The 18244-nt window shown below is 33.4% G+C and overlaps 2 protein-coding genes across 2 annotated transcripts; both read right to left on the bottom strand.

Annotated features, from left to right (window-relative positions):
* Window positions 1-3394: 3394 nt before the first annotated feature.
* LOC120346672 (plasminogen-like) lies at window positions 3395-10742 on the bottom strand. Its single transcript, XM_039416468.2, has 13 exons — window positions 10614-10742; window positions 10282-10399; window positions 8426-8559; window positions 8204-8263; window positions 7551-7668; window positions 6937-7073; window positions 6732-6815; window positions 6434-6563; window positions 6189-6325; window positions 5744-5861; window positions 5475-5611; window positions 4539-4650; window positions 3395-3861 (listed from the first exon to the last, which is right to left on the bottom strand). The coding sequence occupies exons 1-13, from the start codon at window positions 10693-10695 to the stop codon at window positions 3783-3785; spliced, it is 1446 nt and encodes a 481-aa protein (XP_039272402.1). The 5' UTR covers window positions 10696-10742; the 3' UTR covers window positions 3395-3782.
* A 4151-nt stretch (window positions 10743-14893) lies between these two features.
* Window positions 14894-18215, bottom strand: LOC120346311 (uncharacterized). The gene is made up of 4 exons (XM_039416020.2): window positions 18053-18215; window positions 17280-17389; window positions 16011-16201; window positions 14894-15491 (listed from the first exon to the last, which is right to left on the bottom strand). The coding sequence occupies exons 1-4, from the start codon at window positions 18198-18200 to the stop codon at window positions 15332-15334; spliced, it is 609 nt and encodes a 202-aa protein (XP_039271954.2). The 5' UTR covers window positions 18201-18215; the 3' UTR covers window positions 14894-15331.
* Window positions 18216-18244: the final 29 nt, after the last annotated feature.

The following is an 18244-nucleotide window of genomic DNA, read 5'->3' on the forward strand; positions in this document are numbered from 1 at the left end:
ATGTCGTAGGTCTTGTCTAAATAAAAAACTATTTTCTTAGATTTCATTTTATTTTATGGTGAATCGTATTTTATTTTATGAAACATGTGAGTTTGCAATAAAACCGCAAAGTTTGCTAATGTACACTTTATTATTCGAGGTGGCCCTGAAACAAAATATGAAAGATGTGACTTTGGCACTTCTACACTTGATAATTGATAGATTTTTGGTGAAGTGTGTGTGCTTTTTGAGCAATGTAATTTATGAATAATCAACAAACACAATCCTTAATAAAGGCAATAAACATGAGTGAACTCACGTAAATCAAGCCTGAGGTTTACTGTAGTTTGAGTATACATGTCTTGCTCGAAAAGACCATGTGATTGCTACCATGTTGGCCTAAAGGTATTGTGAGCATCCGTCAAAAATTGCCTGCTGTGTTGCAAACTTTTCCCGCCCTCATTATCACATACCTGACAGGTTTTTTAGCATCGAACGTAGTGGCTGTTTGACAATATTGCTTCTTTCGCATGCTTTCGCAATTATTTGTCGCCTCTACTTTCTTGCCGTATGCAACTGATTCGTAAGGCGTAAGACATTGTTTTATTATACTTGATTTGCCGTTGTAACAGTTAGTTGAACAGCATACAAAATTTATGGTAACATTTGTGAAATAGACTATCCTGGGAATCATCATATTGCCTCTGATTACAGACTGCGTAAACAAAATAATAAGTTGTACCAATTCATTGTTACAATGTTTCATTCGTTGTTTTTGTTCAATAATGATGACTTCTTCTGAAATTAATCAATTTGGAGATCAAAATAACAAACCTGCGAGCAAATGGTTTGCCATCTTCAATTTCCAAACTCAATGTTATTTATTACTGACTGATGACGAAGTTTCTTCTCATTTCGGGTTATTATATCTAATAAAACTGATGGCAATTGGCGATTCGTAAAACATGTTCGAGGCTCTTCGAAAAAAACATGCTCTCCATCTGAAGTCTCGCTTACTCCTTCCTTGAATAACTTCATCTGAACATTGATTTTAATCACATAAACTCTTGTCAATGATACCTTACTTTGTGGTTCACTATATCCGGCATCATTAAAAAAAATTGCACCTTCCACCCTATGAATTGGAAATATACCAATCCCTCTGAATGTAGTACTCGTTGCGCGAAAAAAAAGCAGAACGACGTGGCCTTAATTATTTCCGACTACTTCGATAGAAATTGGTTTCTCTAAACAGTTGAGTGTTTTTTAATTCCTGTCCTCCTTTTACTACCACAAAAAATATTCTAAACAATATGAAGGTATGAATGAGAAGTTATGCGGAACGTTTGCGTAATTTCTATTGGAAGGCATCAATTTAGAACAATGTTGCTCTGTATGTAAAATATAGTAGGTCGGGGGAAGTCATCATCATCATAGCCATTTAGCATAAAAGTGAATTTTTTCTTTACTGATCCTGAGATATCAAACTTCGTATTTGGTTAGGTAAAATAATATTTTTTTACAATTAATATCCACGTCAAGTCACATTGATGACAAAAATACATTTGCCTCGAGTGAACGCCACCAATATCCCGTTGTTTGAAATTGATCAAAACTTGTAGCAGAGAATAGCTTGACAGTGATCACATCTGTTTCATCTATTTAGGCTCCCAAATATATATATATATCCATTTTTTAATAATCTTGAACTGTTTGCCTATTTCATATTCATTCAAGATTGACTGCAATTAGGCGATAGTCTTTATTTGCCATATGAATTGGTAATCTAACTGTTTGTGTCCACATGAAAAACCATTGGCATACTGTAAGTTGAGCCTAAAAAAATTTAAAATACACTTATAATAACATCATCAACAAAAATCCAAAATTACCCCAATTCTAGTTAAAATCCTGAAAATCTGAGTTAAGTATTCCTAAATTACGATTCCAAATTTCGTAAAATCCAATTTCAATTAAGTTTCCAGAAACATTTTTTGTACCATTTATTATCAAATTAATATTTATTTTGGCTACTTTTTATCCGAGGTCGGAATATAATTAACTGACGTTGCGGCCCGTACGACTAATTTAAATACTTTATAATTATGATGCTGTTGATGACGTGAGTGTATTTTATATGTCGTTCGGGATTTACGAGAAAAATCAAATAAAGTGTTTTAACGCCCACCCATTAATATTGGGGGTAACCTGGAGACTGTTTATCGACACGGAATCGGTTCACGAGTTTGTTACATAGACCTTTGTCGGTTTATCTTTTACAAGTCAGACAAATCAACAAATTGTGTTTGGACAGATACATTCTATACAAACTTAATACAATTTAAATTCATCTTTATTTTAGTATAACTTCAGCAATATTCAATTAGAGAATGATATTGGAAATGTTGGAGATGCGATTCAGTTGATAAGGAATATAAAGCCGATGTGTGTGCCTACTTCTGTCTTAACTAATGTTTCAATATATTTCCAGGAAGTTCAAACTGTATATATATATTCTATTTCACATTCATTGTTCATTCACAAAAGAGAAGGTTTCATATTTTTTGACTGTTTCTAGATTTTTAACTATGTTGTTTCGACCAACTGACTAAAGCCTGACAGTATCAAGCTTGCTGAAAAAGCGGGCAGACAGATAAAAAGTAGAAGGTCGATCTAAATCAGCATACTGTTTTAGAAATAAATAACACCTATGAATTGGCATAACAAAATAACATATCTGTAAGTTAGTGATTCGCCATCATCAGGTACAAATCTCAACTGTATATATATTACTGACTGATGACAGCATTTGATAACAAATTTAATTTTGATTGACGATTCGTAAAACAAGTTCGAGGCTCTTCGAAAAATCAAGCCTTAATTTGGAGTTTTCATTTCCTTACTAACTTAATCTGAACAATGATGTTAATCATTTCAGCTTCAGTTTGTGGTTCAATTCAATCTGCATATTTAAAAAAAATTGTTTTGTATTTTCTCGTTTCGACCTTCTACCCAATTTGGAATTATAAACACTTCGCGACTTAAAATCTATGAAGCGTCGCTTGGAAAACCATGAAACATCAATGGCGTGGCGTCAATTTTCCGAGTAAGACATCGGAGAAAACTGGTGATTCTTGTTTTCCTTATTATCATCCGGAAATAACCTGAAAATATTCGTTTGTGTGTTCGCTGTTTTATGAAACATATGAAAATTTCTATTTACGTGTATCACTTCAGAACAACTATTATGTATGTATAATTTATTATTAGTATTCTGCTTTTGGTGCAAAAAAGGGTAAGCAAAATTCATTACTCTTACCGAAAATATAACCCCTGGGAATATCGCCTATCTGTTAACTTAAAACAACAACATCAAACCGACTTGAATTTTACAAATAGTTTATGAAGCTCTAGGTAGAGTCAAAAGAATTGTATTGAGAATGAAATTAGAGAAAATAGGTCAGAAATTGCTACAATAAATGCAATTCGTATGAACTATGGTTTTATAGGTGAAACTCTCCTATATATTCTTCGGAGTTCAAATATACTGATTTGCAGAATGTTGCAGATAATATGATAATACAAACAAACATGTTTAACACCTCGTCTTTTTATCTGTATAACAAAATTCACTTTCTTTATTCTTCCTTTTTCAAATATTACAAGAAGAATACGCAATGAAAGTAGCTGAGTGAATCAAAAACAATGTGTATAGTTGCAGCTGTAAATCTTTGAGACTCGAGATATCTGTTTATGCCAGAACAATATAATACATGACTCTCGCAGAGGCTCGGGATTTTATTTTAAAGAACGATTCTTTGCTCGTCTCCATCTTCTGCCAGACGTACTGCTCGATGATGTTGTTTTTGAATAAAGATTTTTCTGTAACATTACGTATATTTTATTATATATTGAAATGTGAACAATAAATTTGAAGCAGAAGACATCGGCTTCACATCATGAGTTCAGTGATAATTTGTCGGCAGATTATTTGTACCAATGAAAACAGGGTCATGGGTCAAACTATCGCCGACCCCATTCTCGATGAAATTTCACTCAGACACAAATATATCTTATCCCATTCAACAGGCAAACATTTTTCATACTCAAGAGAAAGTTCCTAAGTTGAATTACTGTATATAACATTTAATTTCATTAATTGAGTTTTTTTGAGTATATTTCAGCTTTTTGAACTTTTTGTTTTCAGTAATAAACAGCGTCAACAAATTGGTATTTTGATGTATATTGTTTATATTCTTTTGCAAATTAATTTTAAGTAATGTCAATCCCATTTTAGCGGATGTAGAATGGTTATTGTAGATTATAATGTTATTCAAACCCTTTGTGGTATCGGTATGTTGAATACACTGAAACGAGGTTATTTTGGTCTGTTTCCTCGATGGTGATATATCCTTGACAAGCTTTTATTCAGTGCCGCTATGTGTCGAGAATACTGATAACACATTTCCGGGCAACATATTTGACAAGGCATTATTGTGTGCTTAACTGACCTCTGAAAAAGGTCATAATGCCTTTTTAGATCTATTCAATATTCTTACCCTCTGTACACGTAGACAAGAACCAAAATGCAGATCAAAAGTAAAATGAGAAAGACCGGGACAAGTACTTTTACCAAGGTCATATTCTGTGCCGATGCGGCATTAGACAACCCTGAAATAAAAAGTACAAGAATATTTGAAAAAAACGTGAACAACATTATGTGAACTTTTCGTGGAAATAAATAATTTTGACAAAACTCTTTTACTGGAGAAATTTTTAAAGGGCAATGCTGTGATTTCTTGCGTTCTAATGAACGTTTTGCAGTACATGGCCCCAGATATATAACCTCTATACTTTACCATTGCCAAATTTTTTATGCTTGTTTTGAAAGTGTTTTCGATAGTTAGCGTTTTCAAAACTGCATGTTTATACAATTTTGATTTAAAATCTTCCGATAGCTAATTTGGGCGTAGTCTGTATGGCAAGTTTGGCTATTGCAACTAAAACGCCTCGGAAGACGAAGAAAAAACACGGAAACCACCAATATAGACAGCAATATCTACTAAGGTCTGTCTCAGTTTAAAAATGTCTAAGCGACTGCAATAATTCCGAGTTTTGCATGGTTATCGGTAATTGGTTATTTCTAATCGGCCATTGTTAGGGAAATAAACAAGTAGTTTGATTCTCGGGGAAACATATACTTATAAACTGGGAGATAGATTTAGAAAGTTTATCAATCTTTATCAAGCCAATAAACAGGATACGTTTATTTAAAAAAAAAGCATTAGGGTTTGTATAGGGCTATGTTCGGATCAAAATACGCGTATATATTTGTTTACATTTCATGACGTAGACATATTATTTATCAAACATATTCACTTGCTACCTTGCTATACGGAATGCATTGTATGCAGTGCGGTGCTTTGAGAATAGACTTCTGTACAGTTAAAATTTTCAATTTATCGTAAATAGTTTACAAACTATTCTAATCTTACATGAACATTCTGGTATCGCACAATACTCCCACCTAGTGTTGGGGTCAGTCGTGTAGCACCATGGTCCGCCGGGTTCCCCATCGGGATTGCGACAATGATTGTTGTCCAGTCCAGCTAACGCATATGTACAGGTTGTTCTGTAAAAATAATCAGTAAATACTTTTCTATCTTAGCTTCACGTGTGTTCATGTTGATGTTTAAAAAATATGATCTAGTAATAAGCACAAATCATATTTTCAACTTGCAAATTCTTGAACTATTTAACATACCTTGTATGAGCATGTGGTGTTTGCGAATCCCATCGCTGGCATATTCTTCCAGTTTTTGTGATTGATATTTGTCCACGATAACTCGCACCTTTGTCCTCCGTGGCAAAGCATGTTTCAACTGTTTGAGAGGATTAGTTCGTCAATTACTGATATATTTAAACTTTGGTAAAGATGATTTGTTCGTTTTTTTCTGTTTATTATTGCAGCGCATTTTACAGAATGTAGCAATCGTTGTGCTTCGAATATAAAATGCAGTAAAGAGTTTATTTATGATTCCTTCTCAATATATGTATGTCTAATTTTCCCCTTTGAACGTTATATATATATATATTGATATATAGTGGGTTTCCGTTTTGGGAGTTCTGTGGAACATAACTACACGCTTTCATCAATAAAACAAGACAAAAAACTGCCTGGCATAGAGGCTACATTTTTATGAACTCACATTCACACTTCGGTATTGGACAATATTCCCAACGTTTATCCGAGTCTGTTGTGTAACACCAAGGTCCCAATGGTTCTGCATCAGGATTTCTGCAGAAGTTGTTTACTAATCCAGAATGAGGATAGATTTCTGCAGTTCTGTAAAGTAAGTATAGTAAATTATATCAAGCGTGGTAAAACGGACAATAGAAACAGGGGATATTGAATATTGTAACCAATTTATCATTTATGTTTTGTTGTACTTGCCTAGAATGACTGTGTGGTGCTTGTGCGTCCCATCTCTGGCAATTTCTCCCAGTGTTGGAAACAGAGACAAGTCCCCTATAACTTTGACCAAGATCTTCTGCTGTGAAACATTCCACTGCTGTGTTCAAAGCTAGAAAAGAGAACAAAATGAAATAAAAATATAACGTGTTCCGCAACTTTTCAAAATGTCCGAATTTGACTATTTTCTAAATTTAAAACAACGTAAAAATCATTCAGTAGTACACTTCTACGTTGGTATATTACATTTCCTATATTTTGTTTCAAATTATTAGTTTACCTCTTTCTTCGTATGGCGCTGTTGTGGCAGGTTCCGTCGTACTTGCTGTTGTTGTTGGTTTGGGAGTTGGTGTAGTTGACGCAGCTGCGATTAAATATAAAACAAAATTTACTTTTGGATATTTTTGTCAACTATTTGTGCTTAAACGTCGCATGTGAAAGGTTGCAGTTCAACAGGCAAGAATTTTTCATTTTATCGTACTCACGATAGCACATTGGTATTTCACAATATTCCCATCTCTTCTCTGGATCCGTTGTGTAGCACCATGGTCCGTTTGGTTCATTATCGGGATTGCGGCAGTAATTGTTTATCAATCCAGATTCGGGGTGATTGCATACGGTTCTGAAATATTTACAACAATCCTAACATCAGGAGGACCTATATAAAAAACTACTATATGCTAACAACTTTTCCGAGTGTTCGTTTTAAAATATATTTATGGTCTGAAATGCTATTTCAACCAAAACGCTGTTCGTAATAAAAGTGATATTAGCATTCGAAGAACCTAACTACAGAGTAGCCCCAAAAAAACAGAACACGTAGATTTCTCAATTACTTGTTCATAATTGCAGAAAATTTATTAAATTCTTGGATTTCTATTTGTGTATGATTAAACCCAAAAGTTTCTGCCTTCTAGAACGTTTTGCACATAAATTATGCTTTCCTTAAAATATGTTTCAAATTTGTAACTGTAAACTTCTTTTTGTATCACCTTGCATATATATTTCAAGTAACGACAAAAAATGAAGATATTCAAGAAATTTAAAAATGACTTAAAAATTGAACAATATTAGAGCTGATATTATTAGTAAATTTTACCTAGTGTGAGCGTGTGGGGCCTGCAAATCCCATTGTTGGCAAGTCCGCCCACTCTCTGAAACCGCTAGGATTCCACGATAACTTCTCCCAAGATCATCCGGTGTATAACATGTATCATCTGTGTTCAGTAAAAATTGAATGTATTTTGATAAAAAATGAAGCTTGATATACACGCTTTCATAAGATAATGAGCATAAATGAGCATACATCCAAAATGGATATAGTTCTAGTCCAACATGATCATATGCGTACAAAGAAAAAAAATGGACAGGGCACAGATTGATGATACTATTGAAACACCTGTGGAGAGTCAAACTCTGTGCTCAAAAACTGAAAGAAAATATTTGTGAGCTGTGTGTGGCCATCGTTCACCAAAGTCCATCGATAAATGATGAAATTTTTTCATATTTGATACATACTTTAAAGTCTAACAATAATGTCAACATTCTAATTTAGCAAAACTTGGATTAGATTCTTTATAAAATATCAATAGTCGACAAAGAATCGACTTTTCAAGTCTTTTCAATTTAAAACTTGCAGGTGAAAGTTCCTTGAATTTCAGGAAATAAAACTAATTTGACAGTGATTATTTTCAAATTTCAATTCAAGTTGTCCACGTTTGGCATAATATTGCAAAAAATAATCAAAATTACCGTTCCAAAGCGGGAGAGATGTTGGAATGACAGTTTCATTTGTATTGGAATTTGTCTCATCTGAAACAGAACATGAAAAAGTGAGGTAATAGAATATGATGTTCATTTCCGAAGTAACTAAAAGCCATATTTAGTTTCTGACTTATTTTCAATGAGGATCAGGTTGAGTAATTTATACAGTAAAAAACTATACAATGCATAACATTATTGTTGAGTACTAACTGCATTTGGGTATGGGACAGTACTCCCACCGCGACCCTTCATCTGTAGTGTAACACCAGGGTCCGAAATCTTCTGCATCCGGATTTCTGCAGTAATTTTCTATCAGATCAGAATGTTGATAAGTGCAATTGGTTCTGTTACAAATATGAGATTGTACAAAAAATTTTCCTCATATTAAGATTAGTTTACGGAATGTTTGATACATGTACCTAGTCCTAGGTGAATATATTGGACCATATTGTTCCAAAACCACCCACTCGCAACTAAAAACAAGTATTATGAGGCACCTATTGCATGACATTGTATTAAAATATTAACCTTCTTCACCTATTTTTTCAATTGAAATTACTTAAAACAAAATATAACTGCGTGATATAGTACGATATGAATTAGAAATAGGTGACTAATAACAGCACACTGTTACATCGCAAAGTACAGCCTTCGCACATTGACAATAGTTCGTGGTTGACTTAGAGCAGTGGTCGTCAAGCTTTTTCAAAATGGAGCACCCTTCACTTTACTAAAAATCTGGTCATCACCATGTGGTCACCAAATGGTCATCAGCATAAATTTTTAATTGGTCAAATACTCAACTTACCCTATCTGTGTGTCCGGAGTAAAACCCTAATTGAGTCCTCAGAGGTCAACAAGCACACAATGTATTGTAATGCCAAATGTTCGTATATTGTAAGGATTCACGTTCGAATTGTATTCAACTTATAAATTAAAATATACACTCAAATACTAAAATACCAGCTATACGGTTTGAATTCAAATCAGTAAGCAATACAAAACATGAAAATCCTATAATCTCAACTCCCGAATGAAGGCCGGAAACACGTTACAAATCGCTCGATACAAAGAATATTGCTGAGACTTGTCGCTTGTCGCGATAAATCATTACCAGAAAGAATAGTGCACTGTCCTATTCATTGAATTCAGATACTATCAATACGAAGGAGTTTATTACTATCAAAATCTAAAGTTAATTCCACATTCGGACACATGTACCACCGACACAAAGCGTCATTATTAATTTAATGTCACAGTTTCTCTACGATTTCATTAGGCAGTTGTAGAAAGCGAGGTTGTTTCAATTGCCCATCTAATTAGTACATCTGCATTTTTAATTGAATTCTCTTTTTATTAATTTTGTTGAAACAGTGCAACTTCAAGTGGCGCCATCCAGAATTTGTTGTAGTTTTAATATGTTTTAAACTTTTTTTTAACAAATCTAATCGTAATTCAAGAAGTTCACCAAAATGATTTCAACAATGACAACATAATTAAAAACCCCACATGTATATGCCAGAAAAATACAAGACCAAATAACATTTTCTCTAGATACTCTGTCCAAACCATTTCTAGTTAATCGATGTCTTGGCTTGGAAACGCTAGACATGCGTTATGCATAAGTTTGAACACATATATATACATTTTTTTTTATTGTGACAAGCTGCAAACTCTTTATCCACTTAAAACTATCGTAGGCATATTGCTTATTACAATATACCTTACAACCTTTCGGTCCATCCCATCGATATGGTACACCCATTTTAAGTTTTGGGGGTGTGCTATACAACCAGTTGACGAGCACTGATCATGGCGTCAAGTTAGTTAATATATCACGAATAGTGCAAATTCGTTAAAGTAATTTCCACCGAGACGAAGCGCAAGAATAATAGATTGCAAATGTTCTTTTCACTAAACCGTGCATGATTTGCATCCGTATTTAGTATATAACTTTGATTTGATATTTTATGCTAATGTGAATAATTCATTCTCATATTTTTTTTCGAATTCTCGAATTGTCCAACAAAATACGCAAAGTCATAAAGTACCCCTGGTTCATATACCTTGTATGCTTATGCGGGCTCTGCGAATCCCATCGTTGACAAGTTTTTCCACAATTTGTGACAGCCATCTTCCCTCGGTAACTTGCCCCAAGATCAGCCGTATTCCAACAGTCATAAGCTGTAAGACAAAAACAATGAAATTTCAAGGAATATGCCTAGTTTAGAGGATAAGTATGTGAATGTATCTCGATATTCTTTGCGTATTTTTATATAAAGAACATATGATTAAAATGTGTATCAGCTTTCATGATTTTATGGCTGGTATGAATTTTTATTTTCAATCCCCAATTATTACCCTCCGATAAAAAAAAATATTGCAAAAAGTATCTTACTTTCTGAAGCTCCAGATACATCTCTGACTAATGCCAGTAGAAGAAAAACGGCGACATGTCCTTCGAAACTTTGCAATTTCATTCTTGCGGTATGAACTTTGCAATAACCAGGTATAAATCTATCAAGTTGTTCTTGTAATATGTATTAGAAAAAAATAATCAGACAATCAAATGGAGGTTTATTACGATAACATGATGCGTTGAAAAATTATTTTACACATTCACATGTTTTACGGCATATCAACACATTTTGCTAGTGATCATAAAAGCCTTAAATAGATAAACTTTGAAAGTTTACGAGTGTGCTATAGTTAAATAGATTAAACCTAAACCTATATTTTTAGAGGTTTTGAAGTTTATAAAAATAGTGAAATCTGACGTGCTGAATTTGTAACTGTGAAGCATTTACACTCACACTCAACATCTTCAACAGGGCGCACTTCAGATAACCACGTCTAAAATTGGTTCTCGATCTTTGATTAATTGAGAACAATTTCAACGTTGAACGTTCGTTAGTCAATGTTCAAATTAGTAGTAATAAGGTCGAATTTCAATTAATATTTGTGATCTGAATAGAAAATTTCTAGACAAATCGCGTTTGTTTATTGTGTCCTTTTGAACTAATATTGGCATCTACTCGACTTTTACAATTACTGCGCTTTAATAATAACATAGAAGATGATATGTCAATCCATAAATATTAAAGCAAAGCTATTTATTGCTACAATTCCACAGAAAGCATACCCCAACTACCGTCATAACCCTAACTCTTATTTTCGCACTTCTTCCAGGATTGCCAATACATGAAGCAAAGCATGACTATGTTCGTAACTCATGACAGACCTCAATCCAATCTCACCGAAATTTTAAAACAATTGCATTAGTAAAAATGCATAAAAAATTGCAGTATGAATATTCACTATCCTATTAATTACACTCTGTGCGTGCATATATATAAGCCTTGATGCACGGATATAAAGTCATCGACATAATTTGATTGACAAATCGTGAGGATCGATCAAAATCAATTATAAGCTTTTCGGAAGTTACGTTAAACGCGTAGAAAATAATAGAAGACTATCTTCACATGACATGTTGAAATAACTGTTAGCAGACACCGAAGCAATAGAATAATAAATGATGGTAATTTTTGATTTATTTATTTTTTCTGAATATCAAACATATGCTGACTTAAATTGTGCAGTTCTTTTTACAATCTTTGGAGTTGACATACAATTCAATCTATGCACAGTCTATTTGCCCTTGGATTTGGTTTAAACAAAGTGCCACCAAATAAAGTGAATAGCATGGGAATTTCATCTTTATGCGCATTTTTGATTGAACTACACTTACAATTGCTCCAACTTTCTTAATTTAGTTTTATCCATAGCATCACTTCAGGTATTTTTAGTTTTTGAATACGCAAATGTTCGAAACTTGTGGTCCAAGTTATATTCTGCGGTATTCTTTTTCGTTATTTTTTATGTAAAACACATTTCCAAGTAATCAAATAAATCTAATCAATAACACGACACAGTATTATGAAAATGATATTTTACTACGTCGTGAGTGCCAAGCGTGTGCTAAACTCCGTTGCAGTTAGCATGTTTATTTTGCATGTTGCATATTACCTTAACACTGATTAATGAATGAGCAAAAATAAAAACCGAGGATCAATATTTATATGTCAAAACCCTTCTCACGTTGTTAAATCTATTTCCTATTATACGTAACAAATTAATTCATCATGTAGGTGCTTGAAACTCACGCAAGAGTTACAAAACCTAGACGCATATCCCTAGGAACTGATGATAGTATAATAGAGAAAAAATGTAATTGGTATTTTTCTGGTAAAATGGGTGGTAAATGCCCTGTACAAGATTGTCTAGCATCTGTACTCCACTTCTCTGGTTTGGAGCTTCTCAACTATTATGAAGAATCTTTTTATAATTTTATTTTGGAATCAAACATGGTATATGTCAGGGATGGCGAACCACTGACCCGCGGGTCACAAAGTGACCCACCGCGTTCTATTCGTAACCCGCAAATAAAATAATAAAAAATGCTAACATATCAGTGATGAAAATTGATAAACCCGGCCATAAATTAATCCAACAATAACTAAACTATTATAATGTACCTTCAGTTGGGCAGTCAGGGCTGCGATTGGTCGTATTCAAATTGTTAATTTTCGGGCCGGTATGGTAATTTTCGAAACCCCCTAATCTTAGAGTTAGACGCATGTCTACACCGCTGTGTACCGATATTCAGCTATTGGCTCTGATATCGTGTATGACATAACAATGCAATTGATCTGTTCATTTCTCTCAACTACTCGTCTCTTTCGGAAGTGCACCTGCAGACTGCTGTATATGAGAACTACTAGTTCTGAACTAGATGCTAATGTGTATTTTATTAGTTCGAGTGCCTTAAAAAAAGTCCCTGATAGAAGTGCTGCATAAGTAAAGCCCAAAATTGCACCAACACCAACAGAAGCTTATAAGATTTGTTCCAGAAGTTTCTTATAGATACAAACATCAATTGAATATCTGTGACCCACTCTCTTCTGTTCCGCGATAAAATTATAATTTTTGACCCATTCATTGAAAAAGGTTCGCCATCTCTGGTATATGTGCTTTCGTTGTCCTCCTTGTATAACAAGATTCATAAGCAGTTTGCAATACATTGAGGTAAATTATTATCGAAAATATATGCGAAATAAAGATTATTTCGAATATTGTTGTCAATGATGATTAGTGTAGATGATATTTTGTGTGGGCTTCCTGTGGTTCATATCAAAGCAGGTGTTCTCACTTTCAAAAATTGAAACACAAACAGAAAAATTACTTAAATCCGGAAGACCTTGTGATAAAGAAGACTGTGGCTTCTCACTGTGGCTGAAGGCTGTTCAAACTATTAAATCGTGTTTATCTCCTTGGATTCTATATACTATAGGGCTACACAACTATTTTTACTAAAGGTCCGTACATGAAATTGAAAAATTACTGCGGTCCGGTTCCGGATTCCAAAAAATATATCTGAACTATGTACACAAAAATTTAAAATCATCTTTTGAGTATACTATTTTGCAAAATCGGATTATTGATCTAATTCCACTTGCGAGCAAAGTCGCGAAAACACCATGTCTGAAAATCTGCGAAAAATGTATCCGAACGGTCTTTGAAACTTGCCACCATTGACACGTTGCTGAATAGCCAATGCTAGTAGAGCAAGCGGTTTAGCGAAAAATGCATTAGGATTATGAAATAATGCATTCATAGGGCAAGAAGCCGCTGCGGTCCAAATTTAATACTCGAAAGGGCCGGATTCAGACCGCGGTCCGATAGTAGAGTAGCCCTGCTATATACAATCTGATCTAAATAGAATTTTTCTAAGCTGATTCCTTAAACCACAGCTCCAAACAAGAAGAGTTCATCGCAATATCTATGTCTGGATTAGAGATTGTAGTTCTCTCTCGTAATCTGTGTTTAGGATTAAACCGACTCAGCAATTACTTCACTTATTATTTTTGTGAGTGCGCGTCAGAGTTTTCTGGATGAGTGTTTTTCGTTCTAAAGTTATTTATTTTTCTATTACTGAAACGTAAAACCATCTTTCAAATACTTGATACTCTTGTCGACACTGTTATTCAACTCTGTAGGACACAATGTATAAACGAAAATTGAATGAACAAGCTGTTTTAATTTTAGTTGAATTATAGGAAATTATATCGATCATTAGCATGATTGCTCGTAGGATAAATCTATTATATTTCCTTGACAATCAACTGCTAACTTCGTAGTACAGGATACATTTAGAGCATAAATTATCTAACTATCGCAGTTCTATCATTCGCCAAGAAGTATTAGCATTCCGCAAAATCTATGGTTTTGCATTTATTGCATGTGGCAACTAAATCTGACCTGCGTCGGTGACTTCCATCAACAACTAGTTTTTTAAAGTCAATTTCAAAGCTTTTCCTGTGGAAATCTACCATAAACCAAAAGGGTCTTTACCTATTTTTTGATACATTATCTTATTCTCACATGGGAGAACTAAATATTATTCAACACACGCAATTGAATTAACTTTTCTCTTGAAAAGTGTGCTAAACACGCTTAAACTAAATATATAAATATAAATATATATATATATATATCTTTCATTTAATTGTATCTAGGGCGACATCCATAATTTTTATCTTCATATAATACCCCAATTTATGACAACTGTTCAATCAAATTGCACTAAAATTATTATAATTTTTTATACTTGATCATATATTTTTATTAATACAGGTCCAGACTATAATAAGCGAAAACAATTTAGGGTTACTTGTTTTCAACAGATAAAATAATACCACATACCAACCTGAAGTATTCATTTGGCAATATCAAAAAATTTGTTGATTTTGAAAGTCAATAGTTATACACTGTAGTTTTTAAGGTGTATAAAAGAGCTCACATAATGCTCACACTGTTATAGTTAGCTTAGAGTTGACATAATAGTTTTATTAAAATATGTGTATCCATTGTATTGGAATTGGAACCAATTAAAAGTATTAAAATGGGTAAAATAACAATACTAAAATTAGACTTTGTTATGGGAATGCAAATTCTAAAATATGAGGTAACATTGCACAACTAATATTCCTCATTGCTTCGTAACTTTCCTATTAAGCAGCCTAGCATTCAGCAAAGGTATCGTTTTCAATCTTCTCATTCTTCCATTTGACAAAGATAATAGAACTTTTCCGTGCAATTATGGTCGTTAATAGACCAGTTATCAGAACTATCTAACCATCCACATGGATCCGATCCAAGTCTTTCCACCCAAGTATTGAAGCCACCAGATGATACGACATTTGCTACCAGTTCGCTGAAAATGAGAAGTAATAATAAAAAACCAACAAAAAATGAAAAGAGGTTTTGTATAGTTATTACGTAATGTTAATCTTTGGGGCAATTTGGATATTATTTACACTTTGCCCATACGTCAAAAGTTGTCAATATTAGTTATAAATATATATATGAGATGCGATATCAGCATTCAATTTTATACTGTAAAATATATGCAAAAATAATAACCTCGTTTTCGCCACTAAACATTTCAATAGAAATTTAGGCGGTGTGGTTAATCGTGCTAAGCGTTAGGAATACGCTCGCGACCACAACTAATCCCATACCCGACATGGAATGGTAACCGGACGAGAGGCCGTGGTTCGCCATATGGTTAAGCCGTCTTATCGGCTTTCTTCTCACTCGGAATAAATATGTAAATCTTATTATTTTAAAGAAATGTTTGTGAATATAGGATAGGAAAATCATGGTCGCGAAATAATGGTAACAAATAGTCGTCAAATCATTTACTATAAAATTATTCAATATAACTGACTACCTTTTTAATCCAGAACTATTCAGACCGTATGCAAGTGTTGCCCCCATTTTTTCACATTCTTCTCTTGCTGCTTCATAAGTCACATTTGTTTTAAACAACTTGTACAAAACACCGCATTTTGTTTGATACCAACCACCAGGTGATACAAGAAGACTTTGCAATTGCTTCTTCACGTTTGTGAGATCACTCACCTAATGTAAAGATTGTTAAAAAATTTCGTTTTACATGCATGCAAAATTTCACCGAGAATTATTACTGCTACGCTAGCATAAACTTTAAATTTTGAAAAGCCGTGCCTACAAAAGAAATTTGCGCTATAAACGTAAGTAAGCGTGATTATTTTTATCATCGCAAAATACCATGATGAATATAAAAAAAATGGCTTGTTCGAAATATTTCCACAAATTTGATATTGAATAACTTTGCCTATACTGCGAACATTTAACTTATTTTAACCTTTAAAAAGATTGTATTTTCCTGAACTTTCGGTTAGACCTTGTCTCTCCAAAAAGTTATGATTTTTTTCACCTCTAAGTTAATGCGCGTATGCCTGCTTGGAGCCAAATCTTTTATGGAAACTAAATGTAATATCCAGGCAGTTTGATTGTTTGCACTTTTACAAAATAGCTCTTAAGGGCAATCTTAAATTTTGTCGTCATTAGTGCTGAACTGTAATTGTTTTATTGTTGCTATTGCAATCTTGAAAATAAATCGACTGTCTTATACTAGAATCCTATTTGTTGAGATTACTCCACCATCTAGTTAAATATGACAAAAAACGAGCGCACGTCTCTCCCATCATTTATACAAATCTCAAATGTGAGTTTGCATAGATTTTCTGATTGTTTCGATAGAATCCTCCAAGCTACCATTATAATTTCCTTCATCCTTCATTTATACACAATTAAGGACCTCTTTACAATTTGTAACCTAGCCTTAGCATATAAAGTTTTGTTGTTGCGCCCGATGGATATGCCCAATCCAAACTTGTACGTTACTGATTGTACATGGTGATTTGTTTTGAGACAATTTACCTCTAAATTACAACAGGTAAAAAATGTAAATTAAATTAGTAGAGAATTGTACAATTTGAGGTAGAGGTCTCAGTATTATTCCGTGTTGTATAATTATATAATTTCTGTGAGTTGTTTCCACCGAAGCATGCTTTTTCAAGGAACGTGCAAAAAATACATAAGACATGCTGAAAACGAAAATATATTTAAAAAAAAGTATTTTCTCATAACTAATAAGAAATAATTTCAAACTTACTGCGTCAGATATGGCCCGTCGTGAGCGTTTTATGTTTCTTTCGACCTCATCCATCACATATTTTAATTGCTGTGTCTTTATTGCAGCATCTTTGTTAATTTCTCCTAGTTCTGTTCAATTTACAAAGAAAGTCCATTAATCAATACAATATCACTTTTTGCATAAAATTATAATCACTTTTGGCATTCACGACTTTTTATTATTTGACACGACGTGCACATAAGTATCGTTTTGTAAAAATATTCGCTGAAGACATCGCTTTCTCCATAGCTAATGGATTTCTTATGAAGAACTCATAATGAAACAAATTGCCGGAATGCCATAACTTCAGTAAGGATGTGCAACTTTTGCGCCAGTGTATTTGAACATTGTTATTTTATAATTTCTTAATCGTATTTATTCCCCAATAAAAAAGTTTTTCTGCATCATATTTGTTCATCGAATGAATGAATACGTCTTCTTTTCTGAGTTTAACGTCAACTTTTGTTGACATTTCTACTAACTCAATCTCCTATTCACATTCATGAATATTTTTATTTATTGCAATGTTTTATTGCGAATATAAGTCAATGTTCATTATCTTTCAATTTATTAACATTTGACAAGAGGCCAATCAGATGCGAAATGCTGATGTTCAATTAAACATTATTATTTAGACGGGAATTCTTTTAATTTAATATTTTGCTTGTGAATATATGTTGATAATGAATGTCAGTGAGATAAAGTTATTCCCGACCTCAAGATGTTGAAATTTATGTAATGTTGGGAAATACCTTCCTCGATTGCTTTCACTATTGCTTCTTCTACTTCTGTGATGGTTGCTGTTCCTAATTCTCGCTTGTCACAATATTCGTTCACCCCGTCAGTAATTAATTGTATATGTTGCTGATGGGCCGAGCACAACGGACTACCAATTAGCATAGCAAACGTAAGAACTAGGACATACATTCTATAATAGGAGTAAC

Source organism: Styela clava, chromosome 8 (assembly GCF_964204865.1).
Source record: "Styela clava chromosome 8, kaStyClav1.hap1.2, whole genome shotgun sequence".
Classification (NCBI taxonomy): domain Eukaryota; kingdom Metazoa; phylum Chordata; class Ascidiacea; order Stolidobranchia; family Styelidae; genus Styela; species Styela clava.

Bases quoted from the DNA above. Each gene is read 5' to 3' on its own strand.
- LOC120346311 (XM_039416020.2), bottom strand. From the start codon at position 18,200: ATGCTAATTGGTAGTCCGTTGTGCTCGGCCCATCAGCAACATATACAA. The intron at 16,202-17,279 runs GTAAGTTTGAAA...TCTTTACATTAG, and splicing joins GACGGGCCATATCTGACGCA to GTGAGTGATCTCACAAACGT. The intron at 15,492-16,010 runs GTAGTCAGTTAT...TCTCATTTTCAG, and splicing joins AATAGTTCTGGATTAAAAAG to CGAACTGGTAGCAAATGTCG.
- LOC120346672 (XM_039416468.2), bottom strand. From the start codon at position 10,695: ATGAAATTGCAAAGTTTCGAAGGACATGTCGCCGTTTTTCTTCTACTG. The intron at 10,400-10,613 runs GTAAGATACTTT...TTTGTCTTACAG, and splicing joins TGTATCTGGAGCTTCAGAAA to CTTATGACTGTTGGAATACG. The intron at 6,816-6,936 runs GTGAGTACGATA...ATTTAATCGCAG, and splicing joins TGAAATACCAATGTGCTATC to CTGCGTCAACTACACCAACT.